Source organism: Ascidiella aspersa, chromosome 4 (assembly GCF_963924565.1).
Source record: "Ascidiella aspersa chromosome 4, kaAscAspe10.2, whole genome shotgun sequence".
Lineage (NCBI taxonomy): Eukaryota > Metazoa > Chordata > Ascidiacea > Phlebobranchia > Ascidiidae > Ascidiella > Ascidiella aspersa.
Window position 1 is genome coordinate 19,296,806 of NC_139450.1, and position 21,107 is coordinate 19,317,912.

At 34.0% G+C, this 21,107-nt stretch overlaps 1 protein-coding gene across 3 annotated transcripts; it reads right to left on the reverse strand.

The window, feature by feature from the left end:
* Positions 1-2,086: 2,086 nt before the first annotated feature.
* On the reverse strand, positions 2,087-20,132 carry LOC146148573 (RNA polymerase II-associated protein 3-like). 3 transcript variants are annotated; one of them, XM_083386827.1, is made up of 10 exons: positions 19,910-20,132; positions 17,354-17,497; positions 8,875-8,988; positions 8,660-8,787; positions 5,862-5,983; positions 5,680-5,753; positions 5,515-5,613; positions 5,076-5,458; positions 4,883-4,977; positions 2,087-2,265 (listed from the first exon to the last, which is right to left on the reverse strand). In XM_083386827.1, the coding sequence occupies exons 1-10, from the start codon at positions 20,054-20,056 to the stop codon at positions 2,177-2,179; spliced, it is 1,395 nt and encodes a 464-aa protein (XP_083242953.1). In that variant the 5' UTR covers positions 20,057-20,132; the 3' UTR covers positions 2,087-2,176. The 3 variants fall into 3 exon arrangements, with proteins under 3 accessions (XP_083242953.1, XP_083242952.1, XP_083242954.1); XM_083386826.1 differs by having other exon boundaries at positions 5,515-5,753; XM_083386828.1 differs by lacking the exon at positions 19,910-20,132 and adding an exon at positions 13,397-13,464 and having other exon boundaries at positions 5,515-5,753; positions 17,354-17,481.
* Positions 20,133-21,107: the final 975 nt, after the last annotated feature.

Here is a 21,107-nt window from a genome sequence, read left to right on the forward strand (position 1 = left end):
TAATTTTAAGCAGTCGAACCGAAACTGCATGGACCCTAACCGAACCCGAGCCTGTTAAAAAGCAGTTAACTCCAGCATGACGTTGTAGGGCATCTTATAGCCTAGTGCAGTTTCGCAGAGGATTCCAGGACTTTGGGTTTCGAATCTAGAATATCGAATCATAGTGTAGGTTGTGATGTTCGCACTTACGTGATGACGTCTGTGTTATTTGCAAATATTACGTTGTGGCAGAATTATTTGTTGTACGCATTCTGCGTCGAAGCAATGGTAGCCTAATCACACCCAGAGGTAAATTATGTTAATGTAATAGAAATTTGTTTAAACATGGAGGAGGGGCGCCAACTTTTTAGTTTGTCCCCGGGCGCAAAAAAGCCTAGCTACGCCTCTGACCTCTGATAGCACGTACCCAGTGTTACATGTTAAGTTAATTGGCTTTTCGTTTTAGTTTCATAAGTCATCTGGATTGGACTTTTGGGACTCACAAGAGTACTTACGGGCTGACTTGTGTATCTTAACTTGACCCACATAGAACCTTCTTAGTTATCGACTTGTACTGTTAACTGCGTTGATGTATGCAAGTGCATCTGCTTTGTGCTAACATGCTTCGCCGATCTATAGTTTGAAACTGGTTGTTCGTTCATCAACTGATACAATTATAATCACCAGAACGTCTTGTGGTTGGCTCGCGAGTAAAATACGCAACCTGAGATCGGAATCAGACCGAAAGCGTCAATTAGAACGCCCACGTAGCCTTGGCCGCTTTCCAAACTCTAGATTTCCTTTTTTATTACACATAGTAGCAAATTTTCGGCGCTTCGCGCAAATTCTATTTGCTTTTCGAGACGGTTATCCCGTTTGAAGCAATCTCTTAATATCCAAATAGCCCTATTCTTTCAACGGAACTCCGTAATCAAAGTTGTGCAAACTTAGCTAATTTATTTTTGGTGCATATAGCATGTTCTGTCCTTTAAATGCAACTAAATGTTAAAAAAAATATCATATGGCTTTCGTAAAAAAATGCAACCAAGAATATTTGACTTTTATGGTTTTCCGACCCTTGCCATAAACAATAGTTGACGATTACTCTGTGCATAACCTCGAAGAATATTGGCCTAAAGTTGAACGTAAAACATCCACGTAGCGCATTTTGTCTAAGGCCAGCACGTTTCACGAGGAAATGTTACTTTTGCTTAACACAATTAGGCCTATGGAAGTTGCGCACTTATTTATTAGGCGAAGGTTTATTGCGAGACGCGAACTGGTTGCTCGAAAACCGCTGACTCTGCACTGCAGGCTACATTTAAAGCAAGCACTAAAAATGTGTCGTCGCGGGTACAGGCCTTTATCTAAATTTGCCACTCGCATTTTGGATTCGAATCCAAGAATATTCTACTTTGAATATCCCCAGTGTCAATGCTGTTACAGCCTATTTTGTGTTGAAATTTTCTTGGCAAAATAGTCATTAAAAATGCTTAGATAAGTGCTTGAATTTAAACAATCGGTTACATCTCAAGTCAAACTGTATATTGTGCCCACATTTTAAAACTCCTTCAAAAATGTGTGCAATTTTTTCAGATTGGCGTACATTTTAAAATGCCTTCAAAATGTGCGCTCTTTTATAGAATGTTTTTTACGTGGTCTTACTGGAGTCCCGAGTTCGTCACACCGACGAGTCCGACTCCGCAGCCCTGATTTGTACTACCACAAACGTTCAAGGCAACTACATCGTGTATAAGCCACCATTCCGCAACTGTCAACTGCATCTTAGTTTTTTGTAAAAGCATTAATAATGCAGTGTGCAAAATCCACAATAAAATGGGTTCAAGTTAATAGGGTCTAGTCAAAAAAAAAGATAACTTTTACAATAAAAGAACAAAACTTTAACAATGTGGGAAAATAACTAAAAAAATATTTATCCGAACCTTACGCGCCGCGCATTTATCCTGTAGCTAAAAAAGTTTTCATGCTTTTGCTAATGCACAACGGACAATTTCTACGTTTTACTTTTTCCAAGCAAACACATACCGGGAGAAAAAAATGCCTTTGTTCCAGTGACTTTTATTTTTTTCAATTTTAAATTCCAGCTTGCAATTTTGTTCCCAAACTATTGTTTTATTATTAAAAAATTACACTGAACACATTACAAACAAACGTACAGTGTTAAAATAACAGACGACTACGTTGATATCGAGAACTTTCGGGCAACAGGCTCCACATCGCATGCCCGAAGATTCAATGATAGATAGTTGAAGACTTCTTTGGTAACTAAAGAGTGGGAAAAAACTTCATTAGGAATAAAATCATTTACATATCTAACTTTTTATAAAATAAGATGGTGGTTCTCGAATTAGCTTTTACCTGCGACAGACTCCATGCTATTTGGTATACTATAACCATTAATATTAGTTCCTTAAAAAGGTGTGTCCAAAAATGACCAACAAACTAAAAACAAAGTAGGGCTATGTTATAAAATAACTCAAGGGTATAGAGCAGCGCAAAACCTTTTCCCCGAAGGACACGGATAAACTACGTCTATACCAGTGGTTAATTACCTTTTTATGGCACGCCACCCTTTTATGTTTGTACCGGGTGCACCTCACTTAACATCATTTCAAAACAATTCTATTTTTGTTGATACACATCAGTCAGATCGCGTGGCCATGCCCCCTAATTAACGCATTTATCCCAGCATTAAAAATGTTTTAACACAGCAACAGGCACTTCGCGTTTTGAAAGGGATTATGGTAACTACCCGACAGGGGCGCCCGCAGAAAATTTTCCAGGGGGGGGCAATCAGGGGCGTAACCAGAAAATCAAAAAAGGGGTCCTGAATTTTCAACTCAGGGAATTCCCCTATTTTTCGCCTGATGTTAATGAACAATGACGTCATTAAAACAGTGAAAGTATGACGTCATAGAATGGTGATTGCAAGACGTGATAGAAAAAACCCAGAAACAACAAATACGTCCAGCAAAAGCGAGCACGTGCGTCGTCGACAATCCTGTCAGGCGCCAGCTGCGAAATCACGGTGTACAATCGTTAACTTTAGGAAAAAAAACAAACCAAGACCTTAAAATATGTGTGTTTAATTGTGGTAGAATCATACATAATTCGACTATCAGCAGCGCAGTTTTCAAGTTCCATGAACGGAACTAGCGCTAAATTACAAGCAAGCCTTTCACCACGTTCAATACTAAACGAAGATCGTTTTGACCGGGTGTTATTATGCCACGATTGGCGCAACATCTGAGTCAGCTAAATTACAAGCTGTGGTTGAGGGGAAATAAGTCGTGTCCATTGCACACTTAGCACGTGGTCTTAGAGTATGCATAAAGAGCATACTTTTGCGTTAACTATCATTACTTAAAAATGTATACTTTAAAACGCGCACGACAGTCACCATTATACCTCCTTTTAAGAATCTGCTTCATTTAAACAAATGTCGCTGTTACACCAACATCGGATATTAGCGCAGAGACCGAACAGCGAGAAACATACTGCGTATAACGTTTTTTAGCGAGAAAAAAAAAATAAGGTTTGACTTAGCGTTGTCAATTGTCGAATACTTGCTAATCACTAATCAGTCAACCTAAATCAGCGCTTCTCAACCAGTGGGGGCCATAAGAACATTTGAGGTGGGCCACAGAATTTGAAAAGCTAGATTTAGTTTCATTTGCGTCATTATATTTTATTTTAAAGGAATAATGGTTTGGGAGGAATTAAAAAGAAATGTAAATTTTTTGTTCAGCCGCAAGTATCTCACTAATGCACGGTTGATTAAATAATCTGTTTTGAAATATGTTCTGCTGCGTTTTGTTCTAAACCTATTTAAAAGATTTTTCTTTCATAAAAATTCTATTGGGCCACAGAATTTTTTTGCAAGGTAAATGGGCCACGAAAGAAAAAAGGTTGAGAACCACTGACCTAAACAAATAACGAAAGAGAAAAACTATCCATCGTTTACGGTCGACCAAACTAAAGACGAAAAACGGCGTTTTGCGCTCGATTTGGGCTTCGCTTTAGATCAAGACGCGTGACCCAATTACTTAAAAAGCACGCCGCTTCGAACAGTTTGCTAAACCATGACAAAAACGAACCAAAAACTATAATATCACTTACAAAAAGGGGTGGTAAGGACTCCCGCCCCCACTGGATACGCCACTGGGGGCAATGGATAGTGTATATTATTTTTAACCTTCATAAGTAATACATATTACACTTACAAATAATACTAATAATCAAATTTTGAAATTCCACGGGGGGGGGCCCATGCTACCCGATATAAAAATCATGGATCCACCTAACTATTCCCTTTTTATTAATATTAGTGGTGCCAGTGCAAAAATTTTGAAACAAGCTTTAGTGAAAGTTGACGTTTTGTCAACTTGATAATGGTCCTTAAAGACGTCGGTATTCATGTGAGACTTAAATTTTGAGGACATAAGTTTCTAAAATCTTGAAATAGGATGCAAAGTAAAAAAGTTGGAAATGAGTCTACACAGGGTAGTGAAAAGGTAGCAACTAACAGACAGGGTAGAAGACAGACTTCCCCTGCATCGAATATATTTGTTTACGCAGTTTTTTTTAATAGTGCAAATCAAGTAGTAAGTTAGTTCAATTTTGTACTCAAAATGTTTCCAAAACAAGCGACAAATTGTTTTCTTTAAGATAACTTAATTGGATAAAATAAAAAGTGTTGTTTGTGCAACCTTAAGCTAACGGATATTCATTATTTTAACAGCAAAATACACAGCTCCAATAAAAACTATAAGTTTGATGAATTATTTTTTTGTTATTCAAAGTAATGCATTTAAAAATTATTAATTCAACCTACAAAACTTTCAATAAAAATTGAAAAAAATCCACCAACAGGATTGTTTACCTTTTTTGTCAGCATTTGAGAAAAACATAACAGCCATCTCAAATCTCTTCAGTTTCGATAAATTTTCAAGAAATAAAAAAATAAATTCAGGATTTCTGAAAAAAAAGTTGTATTTAAAAAAGGTTTTTAAGCAGCATTTGCATTTACAGATTTTGAAAAATAAACAGAAACTGAACAACAAAAACAGTCTCACCTTGACAGATTGGAAGAAAATATATTAAGAATAATGGTCAAAGTTTCTGTGTTAATTTGCTCCTTTATTAAATCAGACAAAAGTGTAGGGTTAAATTGTTTTAAATATTCCATGAGTGCTGCGTGGTTGAGTTTCAGTTTTTTTAAATCAGCTTGAAACTGAAAGAATGTTTTAGCTGCTGTTGGAATAGCGGGCATTTCATTTCTTCTATCATAATCCGGATTGAATTTATCATGGCATGTTATGTGAATACTTGTCTGGCTGGTTGAATAAGTTTCATTTTCTGGTAAAGATTTGGCAACAGTTTCAGTAACTTCTTGCTGCTTTTCGATGACTATCAAATCGTTTCCAACTTCTTGAACTTGTAGGCGGAGAAGTGGTTTCTATCAACAATGAACAGATCAAAACAAAATAAAGAAAAACACTTCAATGTTCAAACCTTTGATTGTTGATGTGGAAATTTTGATATAGGTTTGATAAGTTCAGGATGTTTACTACAATCTGTAGAACTTAGCACCCCTTTCCCCCTTCCACAATTCTGAAAAAAAAATTGCAAAAACAAAAAATAACTTGGTAATTGTCTTATCTTATTTATAATAATTACCACTTGGGCAATACATTCCAGTTCATTTCTTGCCTGCTTGTTTTGAGGCTCCAACTTTAAAACATCTTTGAAATCTAGTGTAAATAGGTGTCACATAAAGTAATGACAACAAAACCACACATAATTTTTGTTGTTGCTAGAGCAATTAAACATATTGTTCTATGATATATACCAAACGTTACCACGTGTTGCACTTTCAACTTTTGCCAATGCTTTTCTGGCTATTCCTCTTCGTAGGTAAGCTTTGACAAGGGTTGGGTCAAGTGATAATGCTAATGTGCAGTCAGTTTCTGTTTCCAAATACCTAAAATATTTATTTTAATATTAATGTAATAAAAAAATGATTTTTAGACAACGGAACAGGTGGAATGCATGTTTTATTATATTAACTGTGGATAAAATTCTTGAAAGAACATTTTGTCTTGGTCAAAAGTCTAAACCAGGGTGGCCAAGGTTGACAGCATCGCGGGCCACAATATATCTTTGATATACTTGGCGGGCCACATAAAGTAGGCTATATATGCGACATGCGTGCTAGGAGCGATCAACGATTTTCCTTAAGGTCGGGGCATAAAATGTTATGACGACAGAAAGCATCATCAAAAAGTAATGTGATAATGAGACTGCTGGCAAAATGGTGCGTGCGAAGCGCAAAAAAATTGCGTATTTGACAAAACAGAATACTGCATTTGTAAGAGTAGAATGTTTTTTAACTAGATATATTTGGCTAGAATTGCACGATGGAAAGGTCCTGGGCGTTAACCTTTCTCACAGTGAAATCCTGTAAAACAATACTTTCCCGAAGCTCTATATATTTCATTGTTCATTTATCTTAAAGTGGTAAAAATAGTAATTTATATAGGCCTAGGGTCGTACTTTTTTATGTTATGTTTACTGGTCCATTAAAAAGACGTAAAACAAAAGGCAAATGTAACCTACAAGTTCGCAAAACAGCCATTTTGGAAAGTTCCATATAGGACGTACTGCGACTTCCAAACCGGTCTAACACATAAAAAATAAGCTTTCAAGCCACAACTGGATTAAAACACCGGTCAATTTATTTAATAATGTAACTAGGCCTATAAACAAACAATTGCAATATGCTTGCCCAGTGTTTTCCTTAAGGTGTTTTGGGGGACTGAATCGATCCCCTAAATTTCTCCAGCGGTTTCCCAAATTTTTGGACTTTTTGCAACTTTTTGGTATTTAAATGAAACACTTGCGGTCTCTTAAAACTACTTAGCGGTCACCCAAACTAAACCTTAAAAAAACCCTGTGCTTGCCGATGATCGTTGGTCAGTTAAATTTCTTTGATTCAACCCTCAAGTTTACGCATTACAATAATTCAACAGTGCTTTGCGGGCCACAAAAGCGGGCCTGGGTTTGGACCACTCTGGTCTAAACTATGCGCATTACCAATCCTGGGAACATTTAGAACAATGTTTCCCCGATACCAGTGGTTCTTAACCTTTTTTCTGTAATGCATCTTTTGTAATTATTCTGTGCCTCACGCCCTCCTCCAATATTTTATAAATGTTATACAAAAAGCAACATTCTTCTATGTTTTTATTGTTTTATTTTATTTTCTACCCGAGTTGGAATAAAAGGGTAAGCAGGTTGATAATTGGCCCAGAACGTCTCAAGATCTAGTTCTATTAAATGTTGTCTGGCTGTAGAGTTGAACTCCAAGTCAAGAAATTTCTCTTGTCCTTCTTCGAAAATATCTACCTCTTCACATTGAAATGGGTTCATGATAAACTTCCAGGTCTAGTGTTTTTTTACTATATCTGGAAATTATTTTATAAATTCAAGTCATGGAGGTGAGTTAATATTTGTTTCTTCAACTCATATGTAATGTAACCATCTGTGAGAGCAGAATCCAGTAAGTGAAACTTGCTAGACTTCGTTGTTCAATTCGACACTTCCAAAGGTCAAGTTTTGCTATAAAAGCTTGAGTGGTCATAATGCTTAAGCAACTCAATGATGGTGATGTTTTTTCTTGAAGCTTGGGGTTGAGTATATTCAATGCTTTAAATATGTATACAAGGTAAGCAAGTGCTACTTGAAAATCTTTTGCAAGAAACTTAGCAAATGTTTATCCTTCTTTAGTGATGTTAAAAATATTGTTACTTCTTCTTGTAATTCAAGTCTTTATACCATGTTACCTTTAGATAAAACGAGCGTTTGAATGAAGAAGCAGGGCTTCATGATCGTATGTCCTTATAAGCGTAAAAAGACCAGCTTCGAAAAAATTGACTACATCAAAAGCTATGTCGAGAATATTGTAGTTGGAAGAATTCTGGATGCTAAGGCTTCACAATGGATTACACACTAAAAACCGACAATAGATGGATTTTATAAAGAATTCTTTAGGTTTATCAGCAAAAGCGAGGTTGTTAAATGTTGTTTCAGGCATGTGGGGCGCATTCCATCATTGCTAAGATTTTTATTATATTACACATTGAGAAACTTCTAGGTCATCTTTTTGCATAAATACAAAACCAAATTTAATGTATTTGCCGAAATACTTTCTTTTCCTACCATACATTTAAAAAATGTTAATAGGCACAGAAAGGACATGGGGAGCTACATGTCAAAGGCCATGCTCCATACAATACAGTAAACGACTGGCAAAACTTATTACTGTTATGAGCCAAAGTACATTTTGTAACGTAATAATAGCTTACTACACAGGATTTTTAAGCCTAGCAAAGCAAGCAAGTCACGACAGCAAGAGATTTAACTTCAATACAAAAAATAGTGTTGTAAAGCCTCTTCACAAAAGAGAGTCACAAAAATGCCTAAAATATTAGATATTGGTATCTGAATAATATACCCATTATCGGCCATCCCAACTCAAAACTTAATCCTATTCCATCCAACAAAATTTTGTCATTCTTTTTTACAACAGAACTGTAATATTAGCATACTAATTTATATAATTATTGCTTATTTTCAGTTTTTAAACTAACAAACTAACTTTTCCAGTTTTAAAAATGCCATAGCCCGGTTAGCAGGTAAAACTGCATTTTCTGGATTACTTAGCATTCCATTGGTGTAGCACTCTATAGCCTTCTCATAGAAACCAAGCTTAAAGTTTTCGTTTCCCTATAAATATAAATTGAAAAATATTTATTATTCAAATAACTTAATGATGATTGATAAATATATATTTATTAATTTAACTTTGTTTACTTTTTTTTTATGTTCAACTGCCAGTTGCAAAGGGTCCACTGATTCTTTGATTTTGTTGGGTGAACAAATTATTTCTTCTTCATTTTCCTCATCCACATTGTCAAGCATTTTGTCCTGTAAGTACAAGTGCAACATTTCCACATTTGTATAACTGAAATATGGTTACAATTTCCTGAAACTGTGTATATCAATGAATTTATACATACAAAAAGAGCAGAGAACCAATTTTTTTGTCTAGGCACCATTTTGTCTACAAAAAAATATAAAACCTAGCAAAATCTACAATTTGACCTGGAATAGATGCAGGATGTCTGGTTGTTTTTTTTTTCTTTAACATAGTGAAACAATAACTTGAATTAAAACAATAACGAAAAAAGTAGTGTCCAGTTTAATTAAAAACAAAACTGCAAAGAAAATAGATTTTTATTATTTAATGTTTGTTTTGAGAAAACTCTGAACTTTGATTTTAAAGGGAACTTATGTACTAAAAGGTGTAATTGAAACCTGTATTTTACCACATTACCATTTTAGTGATATGGCGTTGATTAGATAGGCCAAAATAATTGGTTTAAAGTTTCATATACTTTAGCACTCTCCGCAAAAACTTATATGTTGACAGAATAGAGTGTATCACATTCCTTAAAACATTCACTTTTGACAAAAACAACATAGTTGGAACATGTTAGATACCCTTCCAAAGTTGTTTCTAATATAAAATTTTTGTGCCCAAGAACTAAGGGGTGGCTTTTAAAAAAAAAAAATCTGATATACTTATGGATGATTGATGCATGTCATATACAAGGTTAAGTAACAAAATTTTAAACCTTGACCCTGAACTGTTCATCCAGGGGGTCAAAATGCACAACACTTTGTGAAATTTCAATGATATATTTACACTACAAGAAAATGAGGTAAAAATCTGAAAATTTCACAAATGTCAGAGAACCATTTAAAGCTGATGTTAAAGTAAACATTTAACTTCTTGGAAAAAGGGGAGTATTTTAGGGGGGTAAATATTAAAATTTGGCTCTTTTGGTGTTTGGAAGTGTCTAAAAATTAATGAAAAAATTGTTAAACATTTTTCGATTATAAAGACAAATTGTAGGTTTACTGCAAAGCAAAATTTTGACTTTCAACTTAAAATAATTAGCCTATGGGGGAAAATAATTAACCAAAAATATAAAAATTGAAGTGATTTCATTGATAGAATAACAATGCAAGCATATAGGTGTACACTGCCTCCAGATTTAAATTTGCGGCGGTAAAATATATTGTTTTGTAAGGGCAATAAGTTAATTTACTAAGAGAAGCCTCTTTCTAAAAGGCAAGTCGCGCGCGCCCAGTTTCACTGAGACAAACCACTTCACACAATGAACGTTTCACGCGTGGGACAAAAAAGCACAGCAGGAAGCCAGCCGCTTTGTGACCTGAATAAAGCAAGCGATATGAACGAATTCTGTATTAAAGGTTTTTTGCCGCTAGAAAGGAGTAGATAGTTGTAAAGAACTAAAACGATGACGTCACACTATTGACTTTTGTCCCCCCAATTAGAGGCATAGGGGTGCAAGACATTGTTAAATATTTTTTAATTATAAAGACAAATTATAGGTTTGCTTTGCAGCAACATTTTGACAAAGACCACTGGCAACCTATCAACTTAAATATTTTTGCCTAAGGTATTGGTCTTTTCATAAGATACCACTGTCATATGAGGTGTGTAACATGGCTAACCCAAAAAAACACATTTTGGTTTGACTTACAAAATTTTTTCAACACAAGGTCTGAATTACATAATTTTTCCAACATACAAAAATGTGACATTAGTTTTTAAATAAATTTATATTTTATTCTTTAAAGTATCTATGGAAAGTTTATTCTAAATACTTTTTTTAAACATGGTTGAATGAAGTGTATTATTTCAGTTTTTTATTTATTTCAGATTCATTACAAATTTAAAGCTTCTGTAGTTTTGTAAATTTTTAATCTAAGTTTATTGGAAAAGTACTCGGTTATCCAATTATGGAAGATTAGGAAAACCATTGCCAGCAGGAACCCAAGAAGCTGTGCTGATTTTTCGTTGCGACTATAACAACACACGTATATTGCCGGGAATTAGCGACAAAGTTAGTGTTGCAACTAAAGTTTATGAACAAAAGCGATCAATATTTTCTACATTAAAGTTGTTGTATCTTGTGTTTAAGGATAAATATCCAACTATTAAATTGGGTTTTTCAACTTATGCAGGCCGAAATGGTAACTACTTGCAGGTGCATCAGGAACTCGCTCGGTATGTGTATTCACCATTCATGAAAATGTTAACTTAAAACACATCACGACTTGATTAATAGGATGGTATGTGATTCTAGCAACAAAGATTGTATGTTGCAAAGATGCCAGAATTGTCCAGGTCTTGGTAATGTGCTAAATTTCTTGCAGAATAAGTTTGAAGAAGCCTATGATCATGGAAAATTCAATTCCAGCAATGGGTTAACGTTGGTAGAAAAGAGATGATGACACAAACTCTTTTTATAGAAGATTTTATTAATGTTTTGATAAAAAAGCTTGCAAAGCTTGTGGATCGTTCCTTCATAGTAAAGCAACAATCTCAGTTTGTGCGCATAAGAAAATAAGAACTTGAAGAGGGTACTGTTTTATGCTTAATGGACTTCAGTGAAAATTAAGTTTTTCAAATTCAGGATGAAGTTCAAAGGTATGAATGGAGTCATAAAAATTGCAGTGTACACCCAGTTGTTTGCTATTTTAAAGAAACAAACTAAAGTACCAAAGCTTGTGTTTTCTTTCAGATGATCTTTTTCATGACGTTTCGATAGTTTATAAGATTTAAAATGACACAATATTATATCTTAAAAACAGAGTATACAACTTTAAAAGAATTGAATATTGCACTGATGGCTGTGCAGCTCAGTACAAAAATTGTTAAAACTTTAAAATATTTTTGGTAATTAACAACAAATGTATGATTACTGTGTTTATTCTATAACAAGTGTTTGTTTCAAAATGATCGACAAGAAAGATTTGACTACAACGCATACTATACTCATTTTGTAAATGCAAGTACAATTAAAGGTACAAGGAGCTTTCACAATTTTAAACCAATATCTACCAGTAAAATAGCCACAAAATGGATAAATAACGATGACAAATATGCACACATATATGATTTTCAAGAACAGAATACAGTAGTACATTCTGCTACAAAACAATATTTTCAAGGAATTTATGATGCAGCTGTTTACTATGCAAATTGGTATGTCGCAGACTTGGACAACTAGATTTATTTTAGCTTTTTAAAATTAGATTAGAATTAAAATTAGAGCATTTTAGTTTTTCTAAATTAGATTAGAATTAGAATTAGATTGTTTTGAGTTTTTTCAAATTAGATTAGAATTAGAATTACCGAATTCCTAGAAAACAAATTTCAACTAGAATTTGAACTAGAATCACATACAACCAATTTAATTTAATCGCAAAGTATTCTTATAAGAATGTGAATGGTAAATATGTGTGTGCTAATTTTTAAGCCTTTTTATGCCCTTTGGACTGTAAAAATTACATAAAACTCGTTCCAACCAAAGCGTTTTAATTGAAATTCTGTGTTTCAACTGAGTGACTAAAAATGCCGTTGGACAAAGTAGCAGTTTTGGAAAAATCCGAATTAGATTAGAACTAGAATTAGAGCACACAGGCAATTCATAAATTAGATTAGAATTAGAATTAGTCGCATTTTGCTCTAATTCAATGATTTAGACAACTAGAATTATCTAGTTGTCCAAGTCTGGTATGTCGGTTTAATTTCTGAGGTTAACAATGAAAATGGAGATGTCAATGTGAATTTTTTTACACCCCAAACGCCCTGCTTCATCATTTCATTTCCCATAACGAGCTGATATACTATGGGTGCCGGTTGAGCATATTCTTTGCTCTCTAGATGCTCCATCAGTAACATCATCAATAGGTCAAAATTGTTTTTCCAAAGAATGTTGGCAAAAAGTATCACAAGTTGGAATAATTTTTTTTCTTTTTTATCATTTATTCAGTCGTTTATGTAATTGAAAGAATGTATGTTTATTGTTTACCCCCTATTTTAATCATCTTAGAAATTGGACTTTTACATGTTTTCATATTTTCTTCTTCATGTTTATTGTTTGTTTATATCATTAACACAAGTACTAACCTAATGTTTTATGTTAAATGAATGTGTATTTTTTAGGTTTCCATTTATTTTTCAATATACATTAGAATAATTGGATAAAAAAAATGCATTTGTTAAACTTTAGTAGCCTACTTGCCATTTATTTGGATATCTACCATTCATATTTCTCATGGATTTCAATAGGAGTAACAAAACCATGTTTCAAAGGGTAACTTGGTAAACCATTTCATTGCATTTTGTTAACAAAATTTTAAAATGTTGTATGTGATTTAAAAAAAAAATTAGAGATAGCTATGTTACACAGCTCATATGACGGTGGTATTTCATGAAAAGACCAATGAAACCCACCTTAAATGAAAGTACTTGGAATAAGCTCTCCATAGATACTGTAGCGTATTTTCCAACATCTTTTAATGCTACATTGTAAAATGAAAATATGTTAAAATAAAATCCATTCTCAAGCAAAATGTTTAGACATCGTAAAGTGCTGGGTGGGGTTCAAACAGCGTTAACACTTCTAATCTCTGCCAGCTATGTTTTCCGATAGGTATTGCGAATCCGCAAATGGCTTTGAAAAATCGCTTCACAAAAGCCTGAAAATTGTACTGCAAATTACTTAACTTTGAAGCTACTATACTGTACCGCACTGTTATGTTGTCTATAAGTTTATTCGCTAACTCGTTGGTTGGCCGTAAAATATCCTAATATAAATAATACAGTTTAATGATATAAAATAATGAATGTGGCAATTACCATGTAACCAAAATGTTACGGCTGGCGTAACATCGTTGTAAAAGGGCTACATAATACAAAATTTTCTTTTTCAAATTTGGTATAACATTTTTGCTTATGCCTTAACATTGCAGCATGTGGCGCTTCACGGTCGATACAAAGAAATATCATAACATGTGATGTATGTTTTTCATTTTGCAGTGATCGGAAAACATGTAGTCTACATTGTAAAATAGAACGGCGCTGGTCGACCCTATGTTGTTTGCCGCCAACAACAAAAAAGTAACACAGTCTTTATAACCCTACATGGAGCGCATTTTCCAGGGGGACGCAAATACTGCTACAATATTTAACTTTTTGTGCAGTGAGTTTATGGTTACATGTTAGCTTGGTGTTTGTTCTGCCTTTGTTTTGTCTTATGCTTCCTTTTCATTTATTCTGTCCTATGCTTTACATTGAATTTCCATTGATGTGTAGTTGAGTAACTGTGAAATTTGGTTCGTGATTTTGTGATTGGCAAGTTTTTGAGCAACTAATTTTTAATAAAAGGTCGATTTAAATCATAGTGGCATGTTTTACAACCGATTTAGGCTTAGTTTGTCTGAACAAGGTGGTACAGTTGGCGGTAATCTAATTGTGCATAAAGTTATAAACCAGGCCATGGCTCTCAGCAGGCTGGCAGAATCTTGCCAGCCTTCTGGTGACAAGCATTGTTGGCCTAAATTCTTCGGTTTTTGTTTGCACCCCTAAACTTAAACTATGTGTTCGCCTAGAAGGCATGTATCAAGCTTGCCATGTTATGGCGATAACAAGGCTATTAAAAAAAAATAATGTAATAAAACATTGCGCCGAAGGCGTACATGTCTGCTTTTCTTACTCTAAAACTGTTACATAGATAAGTTGTTTTCAGGCAAACTTGTGTGGAAACATGCGGCTGAAAACCAGACTAAAAAGAGCAAAAAATATTCTTTGGATACATTTTCATTTTATATTGCACTAAATCAGGGGTTGGCACCTTTTTTCTAGTCGCGGGCCAAAAGCAAACCTAGAAAAGTCTAAGAACTGCATTATTAAAATGTTAGAACAACTGTGAATCAGACGGGCTTCGGAGCTTTTGTTGCAGTTAAAAACTTGCTTAATTACATTTAAGGAGGCAGTAAACTGTTGGCGCAAAACGCGAAAAAAAGCGTTGGTTTGGTTTAGAATCCACACGTTGTCATCCATACTAATAATGAAAAGTCTAATAAAACTACTTAAAACGGGATAACTTTAATAGTTAAGCTAGTTAAGTCAGGTCACATTTTTTTTTGTTTTTATTTTTTGGGGGATACCGGCATTTCTTACAAGTTTTTATTACATTGCCGAAAAAAAAAATAATAAAAAATATATGCCCAATATTTTTATTACGTTTTTCTGCGACGCACTTGGCAGCCTTCCACGGCGTAACGGTAAACAAACGCTATCTCAGCATCAAAACGTAAACAAAAATCTAGCTCAGCATCAAAACGTAAACAAACCGGATTTTTATGAAGATCATGTGCGCCAAGTTTCGCACTTATGTAGTTAAAATAGTTAAAAATGATTTGTAATGGACTCGTGTCTAGTTTGTAAAAAAAGCGGCAGGTCGGATGAATTACATTGGCAGACCGAATCCGGCCTGCGGGCCGTAGGTTACCGACCTCTGCTCCAAATAATGATAAATAATACAATTGTCACAGTGCAACATGCCACATAGTATAGATATCACCTTTGGGATAGATAGATTTGTTTAAAACAAAGACGCTTAAACCTAGCACAACCAGGTTAAAGTTCGCGTGAAGCGAGGAAATGTTTGGCAATTGCGTAATTAAAACAACCAAAAATATACTTTGGCCTTAAGTGGAGAAGCATAGCCTGGTACATCCTCAATATGCTGATGCGAATGTTATACCTGTACATTTAACAGAAATGGAGACCCCAACTTAATATAGGAGTACTTGCCAAATCTTCTTTTAGCTGACACAACTAAACTAAATAAATGATAAAATAAAAAAGTTTGTGTCTAACATTTATAAATATATACCTATTGTTAATTAAATTAATTAAAAAGGTGGAAAGTGCATTTGTGGAACAAAGGAAAAATATCAGTCTAGCTTTTATGGGAGTAAATGCAAACAAACGGATGTTTACTGATTGATTTTGATACTTTACATCAGTGGTCTTCAACCTTTTTGATAAGCGACCCCAATTTGAACAAAATGAAATGAGAATTAATATTGCGACCAAATATTGTTTTCAGATATAAATACAAACATTTGAAATGATGCTGGAATTACGTAACACTTGCGAATATGCGTAAATTATACATAATTCCAGAGAACTGTGGCTACACATTTGCAACAAAATGATTGCCGTTCGGAAGTTTTAGTTAACGTCTAAAATTGAATTTAACACACAAGTAATTTGTTTCAACAATACATCCAGTGTGATGGTTGCATAGTGTCCACGAGTGTTTGCAAATGCTGCTCCACTTTTGCAAGCATAATCGTCATACTCCACTTCGAAACGATTACGATGTTTCATTTTTAATATGCTCATTGCGCTGAACTCCGCTTCACAAAGCCATGTGGTTAAAAATGGAATGAGTGCCTTAATAATATATACTACGAAAAGCAATTCGTCATTTTTAAATTAAATATGGTCGCTTGAAGCACAAAAAAAATTAGTTTTATTTGGTTGAATATAGGCTAAACCTTAATTCAGGAGGCTTTTCGCATTTGGCACAAAACAAATTGCTCGTGCTCGACACAAGCTGATTTTGACAAACGTGTTGAGGGCATTGACTCCACAGTTGTAAGGCTGCGATGTTGAGCACAAAAATTAAATATGGCTTTATCGTGTTTCAAAAGAAGCGACGACACACAATAGAACGGCAATACTGCTAAAATAGGGATAAAAAATAGTTTGAAGGTGGATAACTTTTATTGTTTATCTATAAGTTAAGCAAAACTGTAATTTAATAGGGCAGTTATACCTTTGATGACATGTGTACTAATAATAGACAGAAAACGTGCAATGGCACTTAAAGAGACTTTGTGCTAAAAAAATAAACAAAACTAGAAAACGGAAGGGCGCGGAGCACGAAAAAAACATTTTGAGTAATTTATGAGTTATATACGCAATGGGTTTTGCTGCATCCGCTATAATAACTAGAATATAAAGTGCAATATTTGCTGCGCTGAATCAAAGAAACCTATTTTTTTAATTTTTTGTTATTTAGCAGCTCTTGAGAGATAAAAACAGCAATTTTATATAGAAGGTGCACTCAGCAACATTTATTAGTGTGTCGTTGTTGTAAAGAAACACATAAACTGTTATGATATGGCGACCCCATAAAACTTTTAGACGATCCCACTTGGGGTCGCAACCCACAGGTTGGAGACCACTGCCTTACATGGTATCATATGTTTAAAACAATTGTTTGACCTTTAATGAATCAAAATCAAGTATATGACTAAAAGAGATTAATCATGGTAATAGTTAAATAATAAAATAATACAAAGTGAAGTTAATTTTATTTGTATTGATACTTACTATGTCAAGCTTGTCCCATGCTTTATAATCATATGACCGGAGTCTTTTTTGTTGAGCCGTCTTTTTTTGTTTGGGCATGGCAGGAATTTTAGGTTTTGCTGCTTCCTTCTTTGAGACATTGCGTAAGGGTGGAAGAACTTTCTCCTAACTCATTATAAAAAATGTGTTTGTTATTCTTACATAAATGATTTGGCCTTGTTAAAATCCGTTTTTACAGTGTTACATCTACTTTAAAAGTGGTGCTAATCAACTTTAGATACAAGCATGGTTTGAAATAGTGACCCATGATGATAAATTTATATATAATGCCAATAGGCTGCATTTCAAGTTTGCTTTTGTATGATAATATATATTAGTTTACAATTAAAATATAATATACTTGGATTGGATATTTTACGTTTAACACACAATTTTATGATAGCTAGGATTTTCTACTTAAATTCCTAGTTATTGTAAAACCTTCCACAATTGACTAGTTAATCACATTTCTTAGAATTTTAATTGCACTTGATTGTATGTATCTGTTTTCTGGAATAAACATATTTTAATAACATTTGTAATAAAACTGGCACAACCAAAAAATTAAACCTACCAGAAAGACAGATGAGATTCACGAATAATGAAAAAAAAAACTTTTAAAGGTTTTAAACGGGCAAAAAATAGAGTTTGGGGTGGCATGTTTGGGTCAGCACCTGCTAACAGTGGGGTATCTATATGTATGTTATAACTAGGGATGTTCAAAGTAGAATATCGAATCCTTGCCACCTGGATTCAAATCCAATTCTGCTGTTTATTTCGGGTCATTGTAACCAATATAATTTAATGTTTTACCGTGGATTGTTGCACTTAATTGCACAAACGTGTGTGGTAAGTTGGCCTGTCGCTGCGGCGACCAATTTACAGTGCTTGCTTTAAATGTAACCTGGTAGTGCAGTGTCAGCGTTTTTTTGGGCGACCAATTACTGCGTCTCGCGATAACGTTCGTATAATAATTAAGTGTCAATCAAGCGTTATTGGGCGAACGATCAACATGTAATGTCTGGTGCGGAGTTCGCAATTTCCCTAAATGCGTTAAGTTGCAAAAGTAACATTACGTTGTAAAACGTGCTGGCCGTCCACAAAATGCACTAGAGGGTTACTTAAGGTCAACTTTAGGCCAATATTCAGTGAGGTTATGCAGTTCTGTGTGCAGTTTTGGCAACAACCTGGATAGTTGACATATTACAGTTTACACAACTGCTTCAAATGACAGTTGTTAAGAATGTTAAACATATGGGAGATTTTTTTATTATAATGTACACATGTTTGAAAACTGTTTGGGCGATTTTTGCTGTGATTGTGGGCCCTGTAGGGTAGATTAAGATTAATCCCTTCCCCAAAGAAAATCGAGGTTAAATAATTTAATAAAAATATACTAGGATTCGTTATTCTAAATTCGAAACCTATTATTCTAGAATACCTTGGGGTTCTATTTTGAACATCCCTAGTTATAACCAACCATATATAAGTTGAGCTTATGTTTGCTTATATACCTCACTGACTGTATAATAATTTTTTTTAAAAACAAACTAGTTAAGATAGAATTAAACATGTGTTGTCAAATTATTGCCAAAAAATACCTAAATATTTTTCCCAAGTTTGTGCAAAACCAAACACCTGGCTTTGCCTAGGCTAAATGTGACCTTTGAACGTTACAATATGCATGCATAATGACAAGAGGTTAATGAAAATTATTTCTAGACTGACAGAGGGGGAGAGGGCACAAAAAAATGTACCAAGATTTGCCATTTTTATAAATTATTGTCGTTCCCGATTGCCCAACTAGCTAGAAATAGTTCCTAAAAAGGGCTTCTCCTTGAGTATTGTCACTGTTAAAGATTGTGCTTAGCAAAAATTCCTCTGAATTTTGTGTTGACTGCTACAGCAACTGGCTTACCAAATCCCTGTAGTTGTTATGATATTGATCTTTAAAACTTTCACTTTTTTTATTTAAAAAAAATGTACGCTTAATTATTTTTTATCGCAATATACTTATGTTATCAAAGCTTTTTCAATTAATGGCTATCATTAAAGGAAATATTATAATTAATTACCCAATTCCCCCCCATAATTAAATGACTAATAGAAATATACTAAGATTCAATATTCTTGATTTATTATTCTAGATACAAATCTTTAAACATCTTGTTATTATGCAAAACGTTAAGTAATGGTGGTTTATTTTAGTGTTTTACTTAAAAGTGGCAAATTTAACTTGAACATGATAAGTGGGGCAGAAAAACTGCAATATGATTTCATGACAAACTTAGTTGACTTCAATTACCGAAACATTCTTAGTCATTCACAATCATTTTGAGTTGGCCTCTTCTGATGCAGACTAAATAACAAAATTGATAGCTGCAGTCCCTTATTACGCTGTCCTGTTATCAGGCTTTTTTCTGTTTTTGCCTTGTTTTGTAAGCCGTGTTAGATTGTGTTTTATGTTAATTATTCACATCGCACGTATGTTTTATGTTAATTACTTCACATCGCACATATATTACTTAAACACGTCACCTGCTTGGGTTTCATTTCCTTCAATGCATGGTCAGTCTTATTAACTTCATCTTCCCATCTATCAAGATCTTTTAAATAATCTTGCAACTCAGCAGTATTTTGTCTCACTTGCATTTGAAGCTTAAGCATCGATTCTGGTGATGTCATGGTTATTTTCTTATCAGGAGACAAAATTAAAATGAAAACAAATGAATTACAACACTTTTGAAGAGGTTGTTTTACAGATTTCTGTGAATAATAATTGCACACAAGCATAATATAATGCCAGATGTAATTATTTGTTATAAACTATACCAATTAAACTAAACCATTAAACTTAAAAATAAGTCCCGCTACAACTACTCTCACTATGTGTGCATGAGGTAGGGATGTTCAAAGTAGAATCCTAAATATTCTAAAATAAAAGCTTTGGGATGTAAAATGACGAATCCAGAATTTTGAATCCTAGTTTTGATAGCCTTTAGTGACAAATAGCAATTAATCATAAAACTTTTTCTGACATTTGTGTAGAGTAATTAAAAAATTTAGTTACAACTGATTTACATTCTAAACAACGGCTCTTTAAAGCAATTATTTAAATTATTATGCATAACACCAAAAAAATGGTACAAAATAGTAAATACCAGGTTGTTGCCCCAACTTAATATTTTGCCAAGTAAAAATGCAACACAATAAACTCTTCACAAATTAGGTTTGTTTTATAAGGTATTGTTGTGTTTTAGTTTTACTTAAAAAGTGATCCATTAATGAGCTGGTCAGTTAATAGGCTGCCAAAAATACAAAAATAATCTTGCTAATAATCTCGCTGAATATTGGCCTCAAGTTGACCTTGAGTAACCACATAGAGCGTTTCGTCTAATACCAGCATCGGGCAACATGTTATATGATGGATTGATGATCCTTGATGGTGTGTTACTTGTGTAACGTTACGTTTCGTAGCTTTTAATCTCTGCACCTGACATTACTTTTTACGCGTTTAAACAATAACACCTGATTGAAAGTCGATTATTAGGCGAACCTCATGGCAAAGTAATTGGTGACCCGCCATGCTGACGCTGGCACATTTGTAGTGCTGTTGCAACAATACATTGCCACATTTAAAGCATGCACTATAAATGTGTTGCCAAAGCAACAGGTCTGCAGGGCTCTTTGTGCCAAAAAATATTTCAGATATTGCCTAGGTAACAAGCTATTTTAA

Excerpts from the sequence above, each read along its gene's own strand:
- LOC146148573 (XM_083386826.1), bottom strand. The coding sequence starts at position 20,056 with ATGACATCACCAGAATCGATGCTTAAGCTTCAAATGCAAGTGAGACAA. Across the intron at positions 17,498-19,909 it reads AGGAAATGAAACCCAAGCAG|GAGAAAGTTCTTCCACCCTT; the intron begins GTGACGTGTTTA and ends ATAATGAGTTAG. Across the intron at positions 5,984-8,659 it reads GCATTTTTAAAACTGGAAAA|GTATTTGGAAACAGAAACTG; the intron begins GTTAGTTTGTTA and ends TAAATATTTTAG.